The 18,384-nt window shown below is 44.2% G+C and overlaps 1 protein-coding gene across 1 annotated transcript in view; it reads left to right on the forward strand.

The window, feature by feature from the left end:
• PTK7 (protein tyrosine kinase 7 (inactive)) overlaps nucleotides 1–15,259 on the forward strand; it is a 47,629-nt gene extending 32,370 nt beyond the window's left edge. The window contains exons 14-20 of the mRNA XM_073628639.1: nucleotides 7,694–7,888; nucleotides 8,016–8,156; nucleotides 11,088–11,320; nucleotides 11,847–11,921; nucleotides 13,404–13,555; nucleotides 13,781–13,959; nucleotides 14,052–15,259. Coding sequence (XP_073484740.1) covers nucleotides 7,694–7,888; nucleotides 8,016–8,156; nucleotides 11,088–11,320; nucleotides 11,847–11,921; nucleotides 13,404–13,555; nucleotides 13,781–13,959; nucleotides 14,052–14,212 — 1,136 coding nt within the window. The 3' untranslated portion in view covers nucleotides 14,213–15,259. The remainder of the gene's footprint in view (nucleotides 1–7,693; nucleotides 7,889–8,015; nucleotides 8,157–11,087; nucleotides 11,321–11,846; nucleotides 11,922–13,403; nucleotides 13,556–13,780; nucleotides 13,960–14,051) is intronic.
• The last annotated feature ends 3,125 nt before the right edge of the window (nucleotides 15,260–18,384 follow it).

The following is an 18,384-nucleotide window of genomic DNA, read 5'->3' on the forward strand; positions in this document are numbered from 1 at the left end:
GCCATTTTTTTTTTTTGAAGGAAGACATTGTTTGTTTTTTAAATAAAAAAATATTGATCTCTGAGTCTGATGTAATTTACCAGATTCACCCTTTAATAGTATATATCCTCCAATAGCATATACAGTATATCTCTCCTCTAATAGTATATACAGTACATCTCCTCTAATAGTATATCTCTTCTGTCTGTTATTCTCAGAGTTGATTAGATATTTAGCTCCCTAACCATATAGTTATTTACATTTACCACTGCATAGAGATATTTAACAATAAATTGCTTTTTTTTAAACTTTACATATTAACTAAATTTTACACCACACTTTTTTTTTTTTTTTTTAAGCTTATTAACCGATTAATCGATTAATCGAAACAATAATCGGCCAACTAATCGATTATGAAAATAATCGTTAGTTGCAGCCCTAGTTTTGGGATTACAGAATTTCATAATGTTGACTCCTCTGCTGACAGGGGGGCAAAGGAACTTTTAAAAAAAAAACATTTTATTGTTTTATTCCAGCTTTTTTTTTTAGAACATAGAGAGGGGTAAATGACACCACACAAGCACTGTGCTGTCTATCATGCGTTAAAGGATCAGGAGATAGATATATAGATATATATATATATATATATCTATATATCTATATATCTATCTATCTATCTAATTTTTTTTTTTTCCCCCCAGAAGATGATGACAGGACTATATTTGAATAAATGTAGATTATTGTACATATCATAAATAAGACATCCCCTGAAAATAAGCCCTAGTGTGTTTTATGTAGCCAAATTTTGGTATAAGACCCAGGCTTATTTTCGGGGAAATACACTATATATATATATATATATATATTATAGTAAGGTAAATGTATATCAAGCAACTATATTAAGTCACAGGAAGCTATGGTGAGAACGACTCACCTGTGATCAAATTTCAACAATATATCCAAAGAACCTTCATATAAAAGGATTAGGTATTATGTGCAGTGTAAGTAGTCACATAATGCTTCACCATTCATAACCTGAGTCAACAAATGTAACACAAGTCTGAGCAAGCCGATGTACTCGGTCCCAGCAGCTTGGTTGCAGCAGGCAAAGACGCAGTCAGACAAGTGTATCCCAGCAAGTTGATTATGAAGCAGTTCTCTACTGTATATGTATAATAATTTTATGCCTAACCGTTCATGAATTGATGAGGCAGCAGATGTATCTCCCATATTGGCACACTGATATACTCTGTGCATACTCTGTGTATTGCCTGGCTGAGATTTGTGATACTTCTGCTGATTCATACTCTTGGTGCTGCATCAATCTGTTGGAACTTTTCTTATACTTTTCTGGCTACAGATTGGCATTACCCAGTTCTACACTCCTGACTAGAAATTTCTGGAAATTTTGAAGCTTGGAAAAAAACCCATTTTTTTTTTTTTATCCGTTCTTTTTGGGGGGAAAAACAGAAATTTTCGGATTAATTGAAAAAAATGCAACATTAGCACTTTTTTGTCTTTTTAAGATTAAGCCCTCATGCACACAGGCTTTTAAAAAAACGTTATGAAAACGCCAGTATTTTAGCAGTGACTTTTTTCAGCGTTTTAGTAATAGCGTTTTTGAGCGTTTTTCCGCGTTAGCGTTTTTGAGCGTTTTTTTTTTTTTTCAATGGATCAAAAACGCTAAAAAACGTTGGTGAATGACGTTTTTGAGCGTTTTTCAGCGTTAGAGCGTTTTTACAGCTGAAAAACGTCTCTCAGAACCCACTGGTCCTGGGTTTTTTTTACAGCTTAAAAACGCCTATGCCACTTGCAGCTCAAAAACGCCTAGGTGGGCATGAAGCCATAGACTAACATAGACAGGCCTTTTTAAGCTGCAAAAAAAGCTCAAAAAAGCAACTGTAAAAACGTCCATGTGCATGAGGACTGAAAGTCGTTCTGTTACTTTAGGAACATAAAATATGACTATGGACATTTTGACTTGGCATTAAAATTAACTAGCATATTAAAAATATAGTGTAGCCAAACAATTATCACAAACAGAATTTACTTTTTTTATAATATGTATTTGTAACAAAGGGAGCAACAATCTCCTGAACTGCTTACTAGTTTATGTGGAACAGCCAAAAAGCCTCCACAAAACAATTTTCAAAACCAAAAGTAACAATTTTTCATATTTCCTCTCCACAGTATTAAATAAAAATAAAAAAACCCCATTCTCATAAAAAGAATTGAAGCTGGGGGAAGTGTTAAGAAGAAGAGTGGGACTAAGTTTCAATCATTTTCTGAGCTGAAATTGTCAGTATCCGTCTCTCTGCTTCTGCAGATACACTTTTTTTTTTTTGTCCATCATCACAATTAGGAACTTCTAAAAAGTTAAGGTTTGACCTGACCGGTTCTTGTTACAATAGCAGCACAGCACCTCCTAAAGGAAGACATGCATACTGTTCTTGCATTGGAGGGTTCAGTTTGTTACCTAGGACTTGCTTGTCCTCACTCAGTGCACAGAAATTAGAATAATCTGATATCATACATTTTTTTTTTTTTTTAGAAATGATTTGGAAAATATTTGAACACCCTGTCTTAAAATATTTTATTCATCATGTTAAAATAAAATATTCCACAATTTTTTATTTTTTTTTTTATTTTTTAAATTTTTTCCAATTTTTTGGAAAAAACAAAAAAGCCTTCAGAAAAAAAAAACGGAAAAAAAAAACATTTTTTTTCCCGAATTTTTCCGTTTTTTTTTTTTTCCGGGCCCTCACATCTCTATTCCAGACCTGGGCTATTATCAGCCATTTGTTTTAAAGATTCTTTCAAAAACACTTTACATAGTTCATTTGGGCCAAGCTGTTCCTCACTAACCTGTTGGGGCCGCTGGATATGCAGTATAAACTGTATGTAGCTGCGGTCACCTACAGCATGATGCACTGTGTTTTCCGGGTGGGAGCCGAGACTTCCTGTCTCGTACCCGGAACACTGAGCAGTCTACAGCAGCAGCGCTCAGCCACTCAGAGCAAGCGATGTATTTTAACAATGAATACAAAAGCTTCCTCCTGATTGGCTGAGTCAGAGCGGCGAGCTGATGTCACAACCATTGACTTGGCCAATCATAGGAAGCTTTGCATTCAATGATAGAATACACCACTTCCTTGTTTATATTCCACATCCAGCTGCCCCACAGGTTAGTGAGGGACATAGTTCATGTGGGCCATCTTGGCCTACATGAACTATGTAAAGTGTTTTGAAAGATGGAGTTCTTCTTAAAGCATAGTTTTTTTTTTTTTTTTTTCTGTTGCTTCAACATATGTCTGTTTTTTGCACACATCTATTTGCATGTGAGCAATCTATTACCCATCAAGCCACTGGAATACAAAATCTTGCCCTCTACAATCTTAAAGTATAACTAAAGGAAAAACATTTTTGTTTTTAGTTTTTGATGGAGTGGAGAGGCATTAGAACCTCTGTCAGTTTTTATTGCTGTCTGTGCCCCCATTAAGTCTGTGTTCACACAGACTTCCCCGCTTCCAATTTCGCATGACTGGATATTGTGACCGGCTCTCAATGGAGCTGGTTCACACATCTCCAGGGTGGCTGGGGAGCGGCTTGCACAAGGGTCCTGTGCATCTTTGGCTCAATTTCAGGGCCGAATTCAGGCAAAATTTCAGCCCTGATTCGCCCCTGAAAAGGAGAACAGGGACGCACCGGACCCCCTGCTGTGAGCCACTCCGCACGGAGGTGTGAACCCAGCCTTAAAGCGGAAGAAAACCCATTTAAGAGTTTCAATAAAGTTATATTCCCAGCATACTGGGAATGCTAACTGTCACATTGGATGTGCTCTCAACCGAGCTGTCAAACTATCCAATGGCTGGTGTCATAACCGATCACATGTGCAGCACTATGGAAGTTGAAGATGAAAAAGAAGCCAATATGGCAGCTCCCTTGGCTGAAAAAGATAGGAGGGTTCACTTCCACGTTATCCTGTTCCCGACTTGCTCACGCAGATATACTGCGGCAGAATGGCTCCCTTGGGAGAAATCCAGTGCGGGTACGTCCTCCCCCGTTTTGGCCACCAGAGGGCACTCGTGCACCGCCGGAGGTGCGCGCCCGCTGCACGGCGTGGGACCCAATGCGTGTGGCCGGCAGATACTATCCCCGCCGGACACACGTGATCGCGTGCACGGGAATTCGTGTGTGTGTGTATTTGTGTGTAAACACACAAATCCCTGTGCTGTCAGGAAGAGAAAACATATCGTTTGTTCATACTAAGTAGGAAAAACGATATGTCTCCCCTCCTAGTCGCTCAGATCCCCCCACAGTTAGAACACAGAGAGGGAACACACAGTTAACCCCTTTGATCGCCCCCTAGTGTTAACCCCTTCCCTGCCAGTGACACTTACACAGTAATCAGTGCATATTTATAGCACTGATCGCTGTATAAATGTCACTGGTCCCCAAAAAAGTGCCTGACCTGTCCGCCACAAATGTCGCAGTACCGCTAAAAATCACAGATCACCACCATTACTAGAAAAAATGCCATAAATCTTTCCCATAGTTTGTAGATGCTATAACTTTTGCGCAAACCAATCAATATACGCTTATTGCGATTTATTTATTTTTACCAAAAATATGTAAAAGAATATATATTGGTGGGATACTATAGCAAAAAGTAAAAAAAAAATTTTATTTTTTTTTCAAAATTGTCGCTCTTGTTTTTTTTTTTTTTTTTTTTTTTTTTTTTGTCTATAGCGCAAAAAATAAAAAATGCAGAAATACCACGAAAAGAAATCTCTATTTGTGGGGGGAAAAAAAAGGACCTTTTTGTTTTGGGTACAACATCCCACGACCGCACAATTGTCAGTTAAAGCGACGCAGTGCCAAATTGTAAAAAGTGCTCTGGTCAGGAAGGGGGTAAAATCTTCCGGGGTTGAAGCGGTTAAGGAGATTCACTCTCTATTTGTCCTGGTTACCATTATTTAAAATTGAAAGTAAAGAAAATCCCAAATTTTTGGTTGTCCTCAGAAAAGTGATAGGAGAGGGAATCTTCCAATGGGCACACTAGTTCTGATGACCTTGGGGGGTCCCCAAAGAATTCCCTTAATTTGCAGGGATTTCCTTTCACTTCCTGTTTGGCTATGGGATAGGAAGAGAAGAGAAATCTCTACAATAGGATGCAGATGATGGGGAAAAAAAAAAGAAAATAAACTGTTGGGTTATAACCCTCCCTAAGGCCCCTTTCACACTGGGGCAGTTTGCAGGCGTTATTGCACTAAAAATAGCGTCTGCAAACCGCCCCTAAACAGCCTCCGCTGTTTGTTCAGTGTGAAAGCCCGAGGGCTTTCACACTGAAGCGGTGCGCTGGCAGGAGAAGAAAAAATCTCCTGCAAGCCGCATCTTTGGAGCGGTGAAGAAGCGGTGTATTCACCGCTCCTAAACCGCTCCTGCCCATTGAAATCAATGGGACAGCGCGGCTATACGGCGGTAACACCGCGGCTATAGCCGCGCTATATGAGCGGTTTTAATCTTTTTTCGGCTGGCAGCGGGGGGTTAAAACCGCACCGCTAGCGGCCGAATACCGCAGTAAAACAGCGCTAAAAATAGCGATGTTTTACCGCCGACGCCCCCTACCGCCCCAGAGTGAAAGGGGCCTTACTCTATCCAAAATAAAAAAAGTTTTGCCCATAGTTCTACTTTAAGTATATGCTCTTATTGGTTGATATCATTGCAGGTTGTGTACCCTTTTATTTCAATAGCGCCCATTTAGAATCTTATTTTTTTGCCCTAGCTAACTTCTTGCAATTTATTACTAATTTGATTTAGCAGCTGGATTGGTTCTTTAAATTATTAAGTGATTGACATAAGTTATGGTGCTTCAATAATCATACCAATGTAGCAGTGGTGTCTGGCTAATAACCCGTGTGGGACGGAACGTTCCCACACTCCACTTGAGTGCTTCCGTCAGTATATCGCTTCCTAAGCTCTGGAACAGGAGACCAATGGATCTGGCTATATTCATTCCAAGAACCAGGCAACAACAGTTTTGGAGTACACCAAAAATAGAACTGTTTATTAGAACAAGAATACAGTCTTGTATACACTTGAAGAAGAGGTTCCCCCCCTCCTGATCATATTACCCTAACAATACAACTGTAACCAGAAACCTAAATTACCATGAGCTAATTAACTAATCATTTAACCATCCTAGGTGACTCAGAGGTTTGACCTTTCAGGTCAGCCTTGTCGTCTCCTGGAAGACAAAATCCACATTATCATAATTATAAACACAGGACCCCTTCTCACAATAGCAGAAGCCCACCAGTAGAGGACTATCCATCTCCTACACTGTACAGAGGGCCAATGTGATCCGCTCTTTCAATTAACATGTATAGTTCAGAATCAAATAAACCAGGAATAGTCTTTGTATATTTCCTGGGAGATATTGTGGATAAATATTACTGTTCCATTTGCTTGGTCACCCTGTGCCCCTAATAGACACAGGGTAACTTGGACATAAGAGGGCATGGAGAGCTGAAACAAAGGTTAACAAACCAGGGCCCGTAGTCAGTTGGCAAGAGGGTAGAATTCAGTCCTCTCCAAAAGCCTCTGTCCCGGGTGAGTCTATCACACTGTGGAGGCTGGAAATCACTGTAGCAGGCACCTGTACTACATAGATTGCTGGTGTCTTCCAGGTTCCAAGCTGAGCGGCTGCTTGGTGAACAAAGCAGGTCACTCACTCAGCATGGGCATCATTCAGAGAACACTGCATTCCTCTGAGTGAACGCAAAGCGTTCCCTAATTGGATGAAGTACAGAGGCAAGGTGGTGGCATCATGATCTCCACCTCAGCCTTAAAGGGGATGCTTTGGATTCATTTAGAGAAGTGCCAAGTGTTATTTGAATGGGGTCCATGCTGAGCTAGAGACCTCCTTTGTTCACAATGCAGCAGGGAAGCTGCCCAGCATGGGACCCAGAAGCCAGCGGCAATCGCTGTAGTTAATGGTGCCTACTACAATGATTTCCAGCTTCCATAGGGATCAGCCAGGTATTGGGACATCCATAGTTCTATGGGTTCAGCTCGGACCAATGCAAACTATGCAAAAATACCTGAAATTCAGCTTTAAGCATCTTTAGGTAAATGACACAGATGAAAATTTGCACATAATACAAAATCCTTTTATCTGAAGGCTCTTTGGATATATTGTTTGAAATGTGATCATGTGCGCTTCTCTGCATGGAAATGTGTATTAGATGATTGACATATTTACCATTCTATTTTTTATACATTAATACGTTTTGTAGGTGGTGTAGGTTTAGTGTGGGAACTGCATAAATTACTAACCTGTCTGCTTTAGCCAAATGTTTTCTTAGATTACAGTTATTATAGGAGTAATCAAAGCCTGTTTAATGTTGAACCCTTTCACTGCCAGAGCCGTTGTTGCAGGTTTTTTTTTTTTTTTTTCATTTTAGGCTTGAAGATTACACAAAACCCCCAAAACTTTATATATTTTCTGAAATTGATCACCCTAGAGAATAAAATTGTGGTAGTTCCAATTTTTTTCTGTCACAGGTTATTGCTGCAAAGGTTTAGGAAGTGCAAAATTTCAGTAAAAAATGAAGTTGAGTTAAGTTGTAGATGGGATGTCGGGTGTATGCTGTTGGGGGTCGCATTGTAGATGGCATGTAGACTCATGGATTTTCTTTTTTTTTTTCTCTAGAAAAGCCTGTTGAGCAGCAGAATCAGAACTTCAACCCCCCGTACGATATGATCCGGACAATTAGCCTGTCGGTGTGCGCTGCAGTGGTATACATCATTATCGTACTTGGGCTCATGTTCTACTGTAAGAAACGCCGCAAAGCCAAAAGACTGACTAAGAAGGACGGAGAGGAGCCAGAAATGGAATGTCTAAATGGTGAGGCACGTGATGGGTATAGAAAGTCATCACATGACCAAGAACAGAGCTACATGAGTGGTGTAGAGAGCCGTCACTCGTCCGAGAACAGTATGGTCATTCTTTAATTCCGTTTCTCTGTTTTCAGGTGGCACCGCACTACATAATGGACAGACCACCGCTGAGATCCAGGAGGAGGTCCCACTCACCACACTGGCAAACAAGAGACTGAGTTCTGGAGATAAAATCAACTTCCCCCGATCCAACCTCCATCCGATCACTACACTAGGTACTCCCCTCGTTCCAACCCCCATCCATTTACTACACTAGGTACTCCCTCGTTCCAACCTCCATCCATTTACTACACTAGGTACTCCCTCGTTCCAACCTCCATCCATTTACTACACTAGGTACTCCCCTGATCTGACCTCCATCCCATCACTTCACTAGGTAGTCCCCTTACCCAGTCTCCATCCAATAACTACATTAGGTACTCCCCTTATCCAACCTCCATCTATTTACTACACTAAATACTCCCCTGATCTGACCTCTATCTCGTCACTTCACTAGGTAGTCCCCTTACTCAATCTCCATGCCTCGCTTCACTAGGTACCCCCCTGATCTGACCCCCATTTCATCACTGTACCGGGTACTCCCCTGATCTCACTGACATTATCCCATCCTGAAGCTAGGTACTCCTTTGATTCAACCTCCATCCTATAACTATACTAAATTCGTCCCCAAACTCCATCTCATCCCCAAGATGGGTTCTCCTCTGGTCTGACAGTCATCTCATCACCACACTAGGTACTCAGCTTTTCCGACCTCCATCCTGCCTATCACAACACCAAGTTCTTAAGTGGCCTCCGCAAATAATTCTCTTCCTCCAATCACTATCCTGTTGCTAAAACTAGGAACTTCCCTAATCCAACCTCCCATTTAATCAACACACTAGGTGTTCAAAATCAAGCTCCATCTCATTGCTACGCTAGGTACCCTCCTGATCTGACCCCCATCCCATTGCTACATTAGGTACTCCCATGATTTGACCTCCGGACTATAAATACACTATGTACTCCTCTGAGCTACATCCCATCACTACACGGTACTTCACTGATCTGACCTCCATCACTACACTAGGTACTCCCCTGATCCAACTTCCATGCCATCACTGTACCTGGTACTCCCTGATCTGACTGACCTTATCCCATCACCAAGCTAAGTACTGCCTTTGATCTACCCTATAACCATGCTAACTTTGCCTCTGAACACCATCTGATCACCAAGATAGGTGCTCCCCTGATCCGACCTCGGTCGCTACACTAGGTACTCCCCTGATCCGACCTCGGTCGCTACACTAGGTACTCCCCTGATCCGACCTCGGTCGCTACACTAGGTACTCCCCTGATCCGACCTCGGTCGCTACACTAGGTACTCCCCTGATCCGACCTCGGTCGCTACACTAGGTACTCCCCTGATCCGACCTCGGTCGCTACACTAGGTACTCCCCTGATCCGACCTCGGTCGCTACACTAGGTACTCCCCTGATCCGACCTCGGTCGCTACACTAGGTACTCCCCTGATCCGACCTCGGTCGCTACACTAGGTACTCCCCTGATCCGACCTCGGTCGCTACACTAGATACTCCCCTGATCCGACCTCGGTCGCTACACTAGGTACTCCCCTGATCCGACCTCGGTCGCTACACTAGGTACTCCCCTGATCCGACCTCGGTCGCTACACTAGGTACTCCCCTGATCCGACCTCGGTCGCTACACTAGGTACTCCCCTGATCCGACCTCGGTCGCTACACTAGGTACTCCCCTGATCCGACCTCGGTCGCTACACTAGGTACTCCCCTGATCCGACCTCGGTCGCTACACTAGGTACTCCCCTGATCCGACCTCGGTCGCTACACTAGGTACTCCCCTGATCCGACCTCGGTCGCTACACTAGGTACTCCCCTGATCCGACCTCGGTCGCTACACTAGGTACTCCCCTGATCCGACCTCGGTCGCTACACTAGGTACTCCCCTGATCCGACCTCGGTCGCTACACTAGGTACTCCCCTGATCCGACCTCGGTCGCTACACTAGGTACTCCCCTGATCCGACCTCGGTCGCTACACTAGGTACTCCCCTGATCCGACCTCGGTCGCTACACTAGGTACTCCCCTGATCCGACCTCGGTCGCTACACTAGGTACTCCCCTGATCCGACCTCGGTCGCTACACTAGGTACTCCCCTGATCCGACCTCGGTCGCTACACTAGGTACTCCCCTGATCCGACCTCGGTCGCTACACTAGGTACTCCCCTGATCCGACCTCGGTCGCTACACTAGGTACTCCCCTGATCCGACCTCGGTCGCTACACTAGGTACTCCCCTGATCCGACCTCGGTCGCTACACTAGGTACTCCCCTGATCCGACCTCGGTCGCTACACTAGGTACTCCCCTGATCCGACCTCGGTCGCTACACTAGGTACTCCCCTGATCCGACCTCGGTCGCTACACTAGGTACTCCCCTGATCCGACCTCGGTCGCTACACTAGGTACTCCCCTGATCCGACCTCGGTCGCTACACTAGGTACTCTCTTGATCTGACCTTCATCCCCCCTCCCTCATCAGCTGTATTCATATTAGCTAAACTCCATCACATTGTCACACTCTGCACTCCCCCATTGTTGCTATCTGCCCTGTTGCAGTTTTATCTGAACATCCCCCCCCCTCCCTCGTCCCTCTTCACCTAATATCTAAACTCCACCCCCTTACCTTCCTTTCTTCTGTTTATTTATTTTTCTACTGACCATCAATGGTTGTGTTTAAAAGTTTGGGCACCAAAGTCAAATGATTAGTTCACAGGGATTGAACCTAATACGGCATTTTGAAAATGACTATAACATATTGGCTGAAGATGTTTCTGGATCTGCTATGTGGTCTGCCTGTTTTGCATGCAATGCGTGTTTGACGTCTACCCACAGACTTTCAGTAGGTGTTGATAGTTCTATTTCATAAACAGTAATCATGTGGTGGGATTTGGAAGAATTCCATCGGAGTCTTTATCCTGCGAAGGTTGTTTTCTTTTACTTCAAGAAAATCAACAAAACTTGTCTTTCAGCGTGTTGTGCTCAGATATATGCATATGATTGGATGTAGCAGATTCCCTCGTCACCTGTGCTGCTTGTATGTTTGAGTAACAATCTGTGTTTGGTCCCCTGCAGGCCGTGGTGAATTTGGGGAGGTGTTCCTTGCGAAGGCTCAGGGCATTGATGCCGGAGGGAAGGACGCCGTGGTCCTGGTAAAGGCTTTGCAGACTCGCGATGAACAGCTACAGATGGACTTCAGACGGGAAATGGACATGTTTTCTAAACTCAACCACGCCAACGTGGTACGGTTACTTGGTCAGTGCCGTGAGGCGGAGCCACATTACATGATTCTGGAATACGTGGACCTGGTGAGTGTGGATGACTGGATGGACTTCAATGTCCAGAATTGGTAACGGAGTTGTTCATAGTGTTGATTTTTTTTTTTTTTAAATACATTTGCAAAGATTTAAAACAAACGTCTTTCGCTTTGTCATTATAGGGTAATGTTTGTAGAATTTTGAGGAAAATAATGAATTTAATCAGTTTTGGAATAAGGCTAAAACATAACAAAGTGTGCAAAATGTGAAGCTCTGTGGATGCTTTGGTTCAAAAAATAAATTTTAAGTGCAGCGATCCTCTGCACCTTTTCATAGATAGAGATAAATATATATATATATATATATATATATATATATATATATATATATATATATATATATATATATATATAAATTTATCTCTTATCATCCAGAAAGTATAATATTTATTTATTTTTTGTCATGAAACTTCTCGAATGTGGCAAAAGCAAAGTTCCCATGAGCAGTTCTCCGTTATCTGTTCACTGGCTGCATTCTCCTCCACTCTTAGCTTTCTTTGTTTTTTGCTCATTTGCAGGGAGATCTCAAACAGTTTCTACGAATCTCAAAAAGCAAAGATGAGAAGTCAAAGGGACTGAGCACCCGGCACAAGGTGAGGGTACTGTGTGGCTTGCTGGTGGTAAAGAAAAACTGCTTAGACTAGGAGCATTACTGCTGGAAGCCATCTCCTGACATCCTGCTCCTCAAACCAAGGACAGTGATTTGCCTAACCTCTCTTGCTCCTCATACCCAGCGTTTCACCTGACCTCTTGCTCCTCATACCCAGCGTTTCACCTGACCTCTTGCTCCTCATACCCGGCGTTTCACCTGACCTCTTGCTCCTCATACCCGGCGTTTCACCTGACCTCTTGCTCCTCATACCCGGCGTTTCACCTGACCTCTTGCTCCTCATACCCGGCGTTTCACCTGACCTCTTGCTCCTCATACCCGGCGTTTCACCTGACCTCTTGCTCCTCATACCCGGCGTTTCACCTGACCTCTTGCTCCTCACCATAAAGTTATGAGAAAAGTCCTGGATAGCCGCACTCAAAATGATATTCACCTTTATTAAATAAAATCAACAAAAATACATGCCGCAGCAGGAAGTACAGTGAAACTGACGTGTTTCACACTACAAACAGTGCTTAATTAAGCACTGTTTGTAGTGTGAAACGCGTCAAAATCCCTGTACTTCCTGCTGTGGCATGTATTTTTGTTGATTTTATTTTAGTGTGAAACGCGTGTATTTTAGTGTGAAACGCATGTACTTCCTGCTGTGGCATGTATTTTTGTTGATTTTATTTAATAAAGGCGAATATCATTTTGAGTGCGGCTATCCAGGACTTTTCTCATAACTTTATCGTTACAAACATTGCCGGCACCTGTGGCTTCCAGCCTGGAGGAGAGGTCTGTTCCTGATTGACCTTCCTAGAGCGGTGATATCTTTCTCTCTCTTGCTCCCCATACCCAGCGTTTCACCTGACATCTTGCTCCTCATACTGTGGGCGGCATCATCCAGAGTGTTTCTGGCCCTCTGATGTTTATCCATTATACATAGCCATGGAGTACTCAGGGTGTATAAATACCAAATGGAGGTGGTAGGAGAGGTGGTGTTAGGGGTGTCAAACTCCATTTTATCACGGGCTTCAGCATTATAGTTGCCCTCAAAGGGACCAGTTGTATTTGTAAGACTAGATGTCCAGAGCACCCCACCCCCCCTTAGAATCACAGTGCACCTCCCCTTACCTTCTGCTGCTGGGGGGTGGAGCTGGGAAGCATTGCAGGGTCAGGAGGAGGACCAGAGTCAGCTGCATGCTAGAGGAGGCAGAGACAAGGGTGTGCTGCGGCTGCACAGAGAAGCGCAGGATCTGGAAGAGGAGTTCTGTCCTCCTCTGTGCTGCCAACTGCTGAGACAAGGTGGGGGCAGAGATGAGGGAGGTTCTGCAGCTGCAGGAGAGGTGTGAGGGCCACATAAAATGGCCTGGTGGGCTGGGTTGTGTTTGACACATGTGCTTTAGATAATGAATTTTGGGGGTGCAGAGCAGCTAGGCATGGAATTGGCATCACCGATTATCATCCATATCTCTTCCTCTAGGTGTCGCTGTGCTCACAGGTGGCTCTGGGAATGGAACATTTATCCAACAACCGTTTTGTGCACAAGGATCTGGCTGCTCGGAACTGTCTGGTCAGTGCCCAGCGGGTGGTGAAGATCTCCGCTCTGGGGCTGAACAAGGATGTATATAACAGGTGAGTAATACAGGAAGTGGAGGGCATAGTAATTGTATAAATAGTTTTAGTGGGTTCTGGGGGGTCCAGACATTCATGTGGGGAGGGTATGATGTTTACCTGGGTGGAGCATATAATGTGAGGGACATATAATTGGATGTCCTTCGCTGGGGAACATGGGTAAAAATATTCAGATAATGTCATTCAGCATGTCTCAGAGCTCCTCTGACTTCTCTTGTGCTGCAGTGAATACTACCACCTCCGGCAGGCCTGGGTGCCCCTACGCTGGATGCCACCAGAAGCCGTACAAGAAGATGACTTTTCCACCAAATCTGACATCTGGTCCTTCGGGGTGCTGATGTGGGAAGTCTTCAGTTTGGGGGAGATGCCGTTTACCGCCATGCCTGATGACGAGGTGCTAGCCGGTAAGTTGTTTTTTTTTTAGTTCCTCCTTCACCCTCCTTCCTTTCCTGGCCAGGAAACGACCGTCTCACCCGCTTGTGTATTTGTGTTCTAGGTTTACAGAACAGCTCCCTGAAGCTCTCAGCCCCGGAGAATTGTTCTTCCCGCTTCTACAAGCTGATGCAACGCTGCTGGGCTTTGAGCCCCAAAGATCGCCCTTCGTTTAGTGACATTGCAAACACTCTCGGCGATGCCCCCGCGGACAGCAAGGTGTGAGTCCCCTGAAGAATGGGGGGGGAGAAGCACAGAGCCCGCCTCAGGGAGGGGCCAGCACAAACTATAAGACATTTTACAGCTGCAATAGGTACAACGGCGGCATTCAGCCCCCCGCGTGTCTGGTGCTGCAATCAGGAACTACGGACCTCTGTGAGGGAGAACATTCCTTCTAAAGCACAAAGACAGACTCCGTCCTCCGTGAACACATCGCTACCCCCAACAAGGGGACTGTTACGTGTTTTTTTTCTACCCTTGACATTGGGACTGTTACGTGTGTACATAAATTATTAACACTAATGTTACATTTGTTCTAGAATCAGGTATTTATTCACTATAGATTAACGCCACAAGCTGGTACGAGCGGAAGCGGCCTCGGGTCTCCCATCGCAGATCCCGCTATTGCTATCCCTGAACACTACACTCGTCATTAACACTAAAAGAAGGGGGGGGTGGGGGGCTGTGGTACAAGGCCGCAGAAACAGTTCAAGATTAACACTAGCTGGAATTTCCCACCAGAGACTGAGGGCTGAGAGTTTCAGCAAGTTCTGGTGATTTGACTGTAAGTAGGATATGATTGTCAGTCCTGAATCCCCCCAGTCCATGTGCTACCTATAAGTCTAGGACCGTTCTGGGGGGCTGCACACCCCCTGGGATCCATGGATGGTTCTGTGAGGTCAGTGAGCGGGGGCAGTACATAGGGGCCCATCGCTATGACATCCTGAGGCTTCTCTGCTTGCTTGTTGTGTTCTTTGTATTATTTGATGCACAGAGTCTTCCATGTATTCTCACACTAAGTGCCTGCGGAATGAAGGAACCCTGCCTGGCAATATAACCCGGCCTTAATACATTCGGGACCTTTCTTTTTTTTATTATTATTATCCAGTGAATTTTTTTTACTGATTTTTGTTTTTTATATGTTTGGTTACAAATTGTAGATTTTACTTTTTAAATGAATTGTTGGGCTGCTTATGGCTCAACCTGCTGTTTTTATGTTTTGTTTTTTTTTTTAAACTGTTGCACCTAATAAAATAACCTTTTTATACTGTATCCAATGTGATGGTTTATTCTAATGCTCGATTGGGTTGGGGTAATAGATCGTAGACTGTCATTATTCCATTTTATTACACAGAACTTAATTTCTGAATTTATTTGTTTTGGTTTCTTTGTAATGTATGGGTTGTTACCGACACGTGGTGAAAATTTCATGTTAATAGCACCTTTAGAAATATATTTAGCTAGAAAAATCGTGACGTGTTCAATACTTACTTTACCCACTGTATGTCTATATAAATATACAGTGGAACCTTGGATTACGAGCATAATCTGTTCCAGGAGAATGCTTGTAATCCAAAGCACTCGCATATCAAAGTGAATTTCCCCATAGAAGTCAATGGAAACGAAGATAATTAGTTCCGCATTGACTTCTATTGCATGCAATAGCGCATGTGGCCGGGGGGGGGGGGATGGGGGGGGCGCCGGAGAGCCTCAGAAATACTCGGGGACAGCTCGGCTGAACTCGGAAAGGCTCCGAAACACTTGGGAACGGAGTGTTTCCGAGTACTTCCGAGCGGCTCTTAACCGTTCCTAGTGTCACCGGCGCACCCCGCACCTCTGGCCAAATGCGGTACTGCACACCCGATTGACTTGAATCTTGCAAACCGAGTCAGGCTTTTAAAAAAAAAAAAAAGTTGCTCGTCTTTTAAAACACTTGTTAACCGTGTTACTCGTAAACCAAGGTTCCACTGTATAGTGGATATAAAAAGTCTACACACCCCTGTTAAATTGTCAGATTTCTGTGATGTAAAAAAAACAAGACAACGATAAATCATTTCAAAACATTTTCCACCTTTAATGTATCCTAAAATATCTCTCAAAAGTGAGTACACCCCTGACATTTTTGTAAATATTTTATTCTATCTTTCCATGTGACAACACTGAAGAAATGACACTTGTCTACAATGTAAAGTAGTGAGTGTACAGCTTGTATAACAGTGTAAATTTGCTGTCCCCTCAAAATAACTCAACACACAGCCATTAATGTCTAAACCGCTGGCAACAAAAGTGAGTACACCCCTAAGTGAAAATGTCCAAATTGGGCCCAATTAGCCATTTGGGCCATTGGGCCCAATTCACTCCCCGGTGTCATGTGACTTGTTAGTGTTACAAGGTCTCAGGTGTGAATGGGGAGCAGGTGTGTTAAATTTGGTGTTATCGCTCTCACTCTCTCATACTGGTCACTGGAAGTTCAACATGGCACCTCATGGCAAAGAACTCTGAGGATCTGAAAAAAAAGAATTGTTCTACATAAAGATGGCCTAGGCCAGTGATGGTGAACCTTGACACCCCAGATGTTTTGGAACTACATTTCCCATGATGCTCAACTACACTGCAGAGTGCATGAGCATCATGGGAAATGTAGTTCCAAAACATCTGGGGTGCCAAGGTTCGCCGTCGCTGGCCTAGGCATTAAGAAGATTGCTAAGACCCTGAAACTGAGCTACAGCACGGTGGCCAAGACCATAAAACTGGTCAGGGAGGCGGCCAAGAGGCCTACAGCAACATTAATGGAGCTGCGAGAATATCTGGCAAGTACTGGCTGTGAAAACAATTTCCCGTATTCTTCATATGTCTGGGCTATGGGGTACAGTGGCAAGACTGAAGCCTTTGCTTACGAAGAAAAACATTCAAGCCCGGCTAAATTTTGCAAAAACGCATCTGAAAATCATGTATATTCACTGCATATACTCGATTCAGCATTTCCGGGTAGGGGGCGTGCGCCCGGCTGTGCTGTGATTCGTCACAGCACATGCCAATCACTGGGCCCCGGCCAATTAATGATCGCTGGCACCCAGTGATTGGCTGTGAGCACTCCGCTCCTTATATTAGAATGTCGTGTAGCTCATTCTCAGCCAGAGACCCCAACAATATTTATTAGAGCCGCAACCTTCTGCAGAGGTAAAGGAAGCGATTCTAGAAGACAATTTGGGAAGCATTTTAAAGCCCGAATTGTCCAACTTGTCAGGCTGGTCATGCGTAAAATGCAAGTCTGACCCTTCTATTTCCCTCATTTGACACCTCATGAATGCAAAGAAACTGTACTAGGATGGATGGCATGCTCGTCCCTTGATGGGCTGCACCCCTGCATAAGGGGGTAGGCTTAGTTTTACCAACGTCCTAGGACCTGGATTTCCAAACGGTGGTCTGTGGGTTGGATGTTGCCCTATTACTTCCACTGATCTCAACAATAGGGTACTATTCCTCCCACTGACACCAGTCATGGGGCACTATTCCTCCCACTGACCAGTTAATGGGGCACTATTCCTCCCACTGACACCAGTTATGGGGCACTATTCCTCCCACTGACACCAGTTATGGGGCACTATTCCTCCCACTGACACCAGTTAATGGGGCACTATTCCTCCCACTGACACCAGTTATGGGGCACTATTCCTCCCACTGACACCAGTTATGGGGCACTATTCCTCCCACTGACACCAGTTATGGGGCACTATTCCTCCCACTGATACCAGTTATGGGGCACTATTCCTCCCACTGACACCAATGATGTAATTTTTTTTTTTTACTCCCACTGATTCCAGGGCATTTTCTACTCCCACTAAGCCACAGTCCCTAATTTGGCCCCCCTAATATTTGAAAGGCAGTAAACTGGTTCTGGTTTGAAAGTTTGGAGACACCTGTCCTAGGAGGATGGACAGCAAGGTTCTTCCTTAGGTAGCACCCCCAACAAAAGAAAGTAAGCTCATTTGTATAACATCCAAATAGGTGTGCAGCCTTCCTCAGTGGGGAGTACCCACTACAAAGGAAGTGGATTCAGTTATAGCTTGATGTTCTGGAACAGTGGTCTCAGAACTGCGGCCCTTATCCTTATCCGGCCCTTGCGGCACTATTTTTCTTACTGGCTTTAACAATGGGGCATAATTCCTCCCACTAACAGTGGGGCACTATACCGGCTTATCACTGACACCCATGATGGGGTACTATTCCTCCCACTGACACTCATGATGGGGCACTATTCCTCCCACTGACACCCATGATGGGGCACTATTTCTGCCTCTCACACGAATGACGGGGCACTATTTCTGCCTCTGACACGAATGACGGGGCACTATTTCCCTTCTGATACCAACGTTGGGGCACTATTCCTCCCACTG

Source organism: Aquarana catesbeiana, linkage group LG04 (assembly GCF_042186555.1).
Source record: "Aquarana catesbeiana isolate 2022-GZ linkage group LG04, ASM4218655v1, whole genome shotgun sequence".
In the NCBI taxonomy this organism is placed as follows: Eukaryota; Metazoa; Chordata; class Amphibia; order Anura; family Ranidae; genus Aquarana; species Aquarana catesbeiana.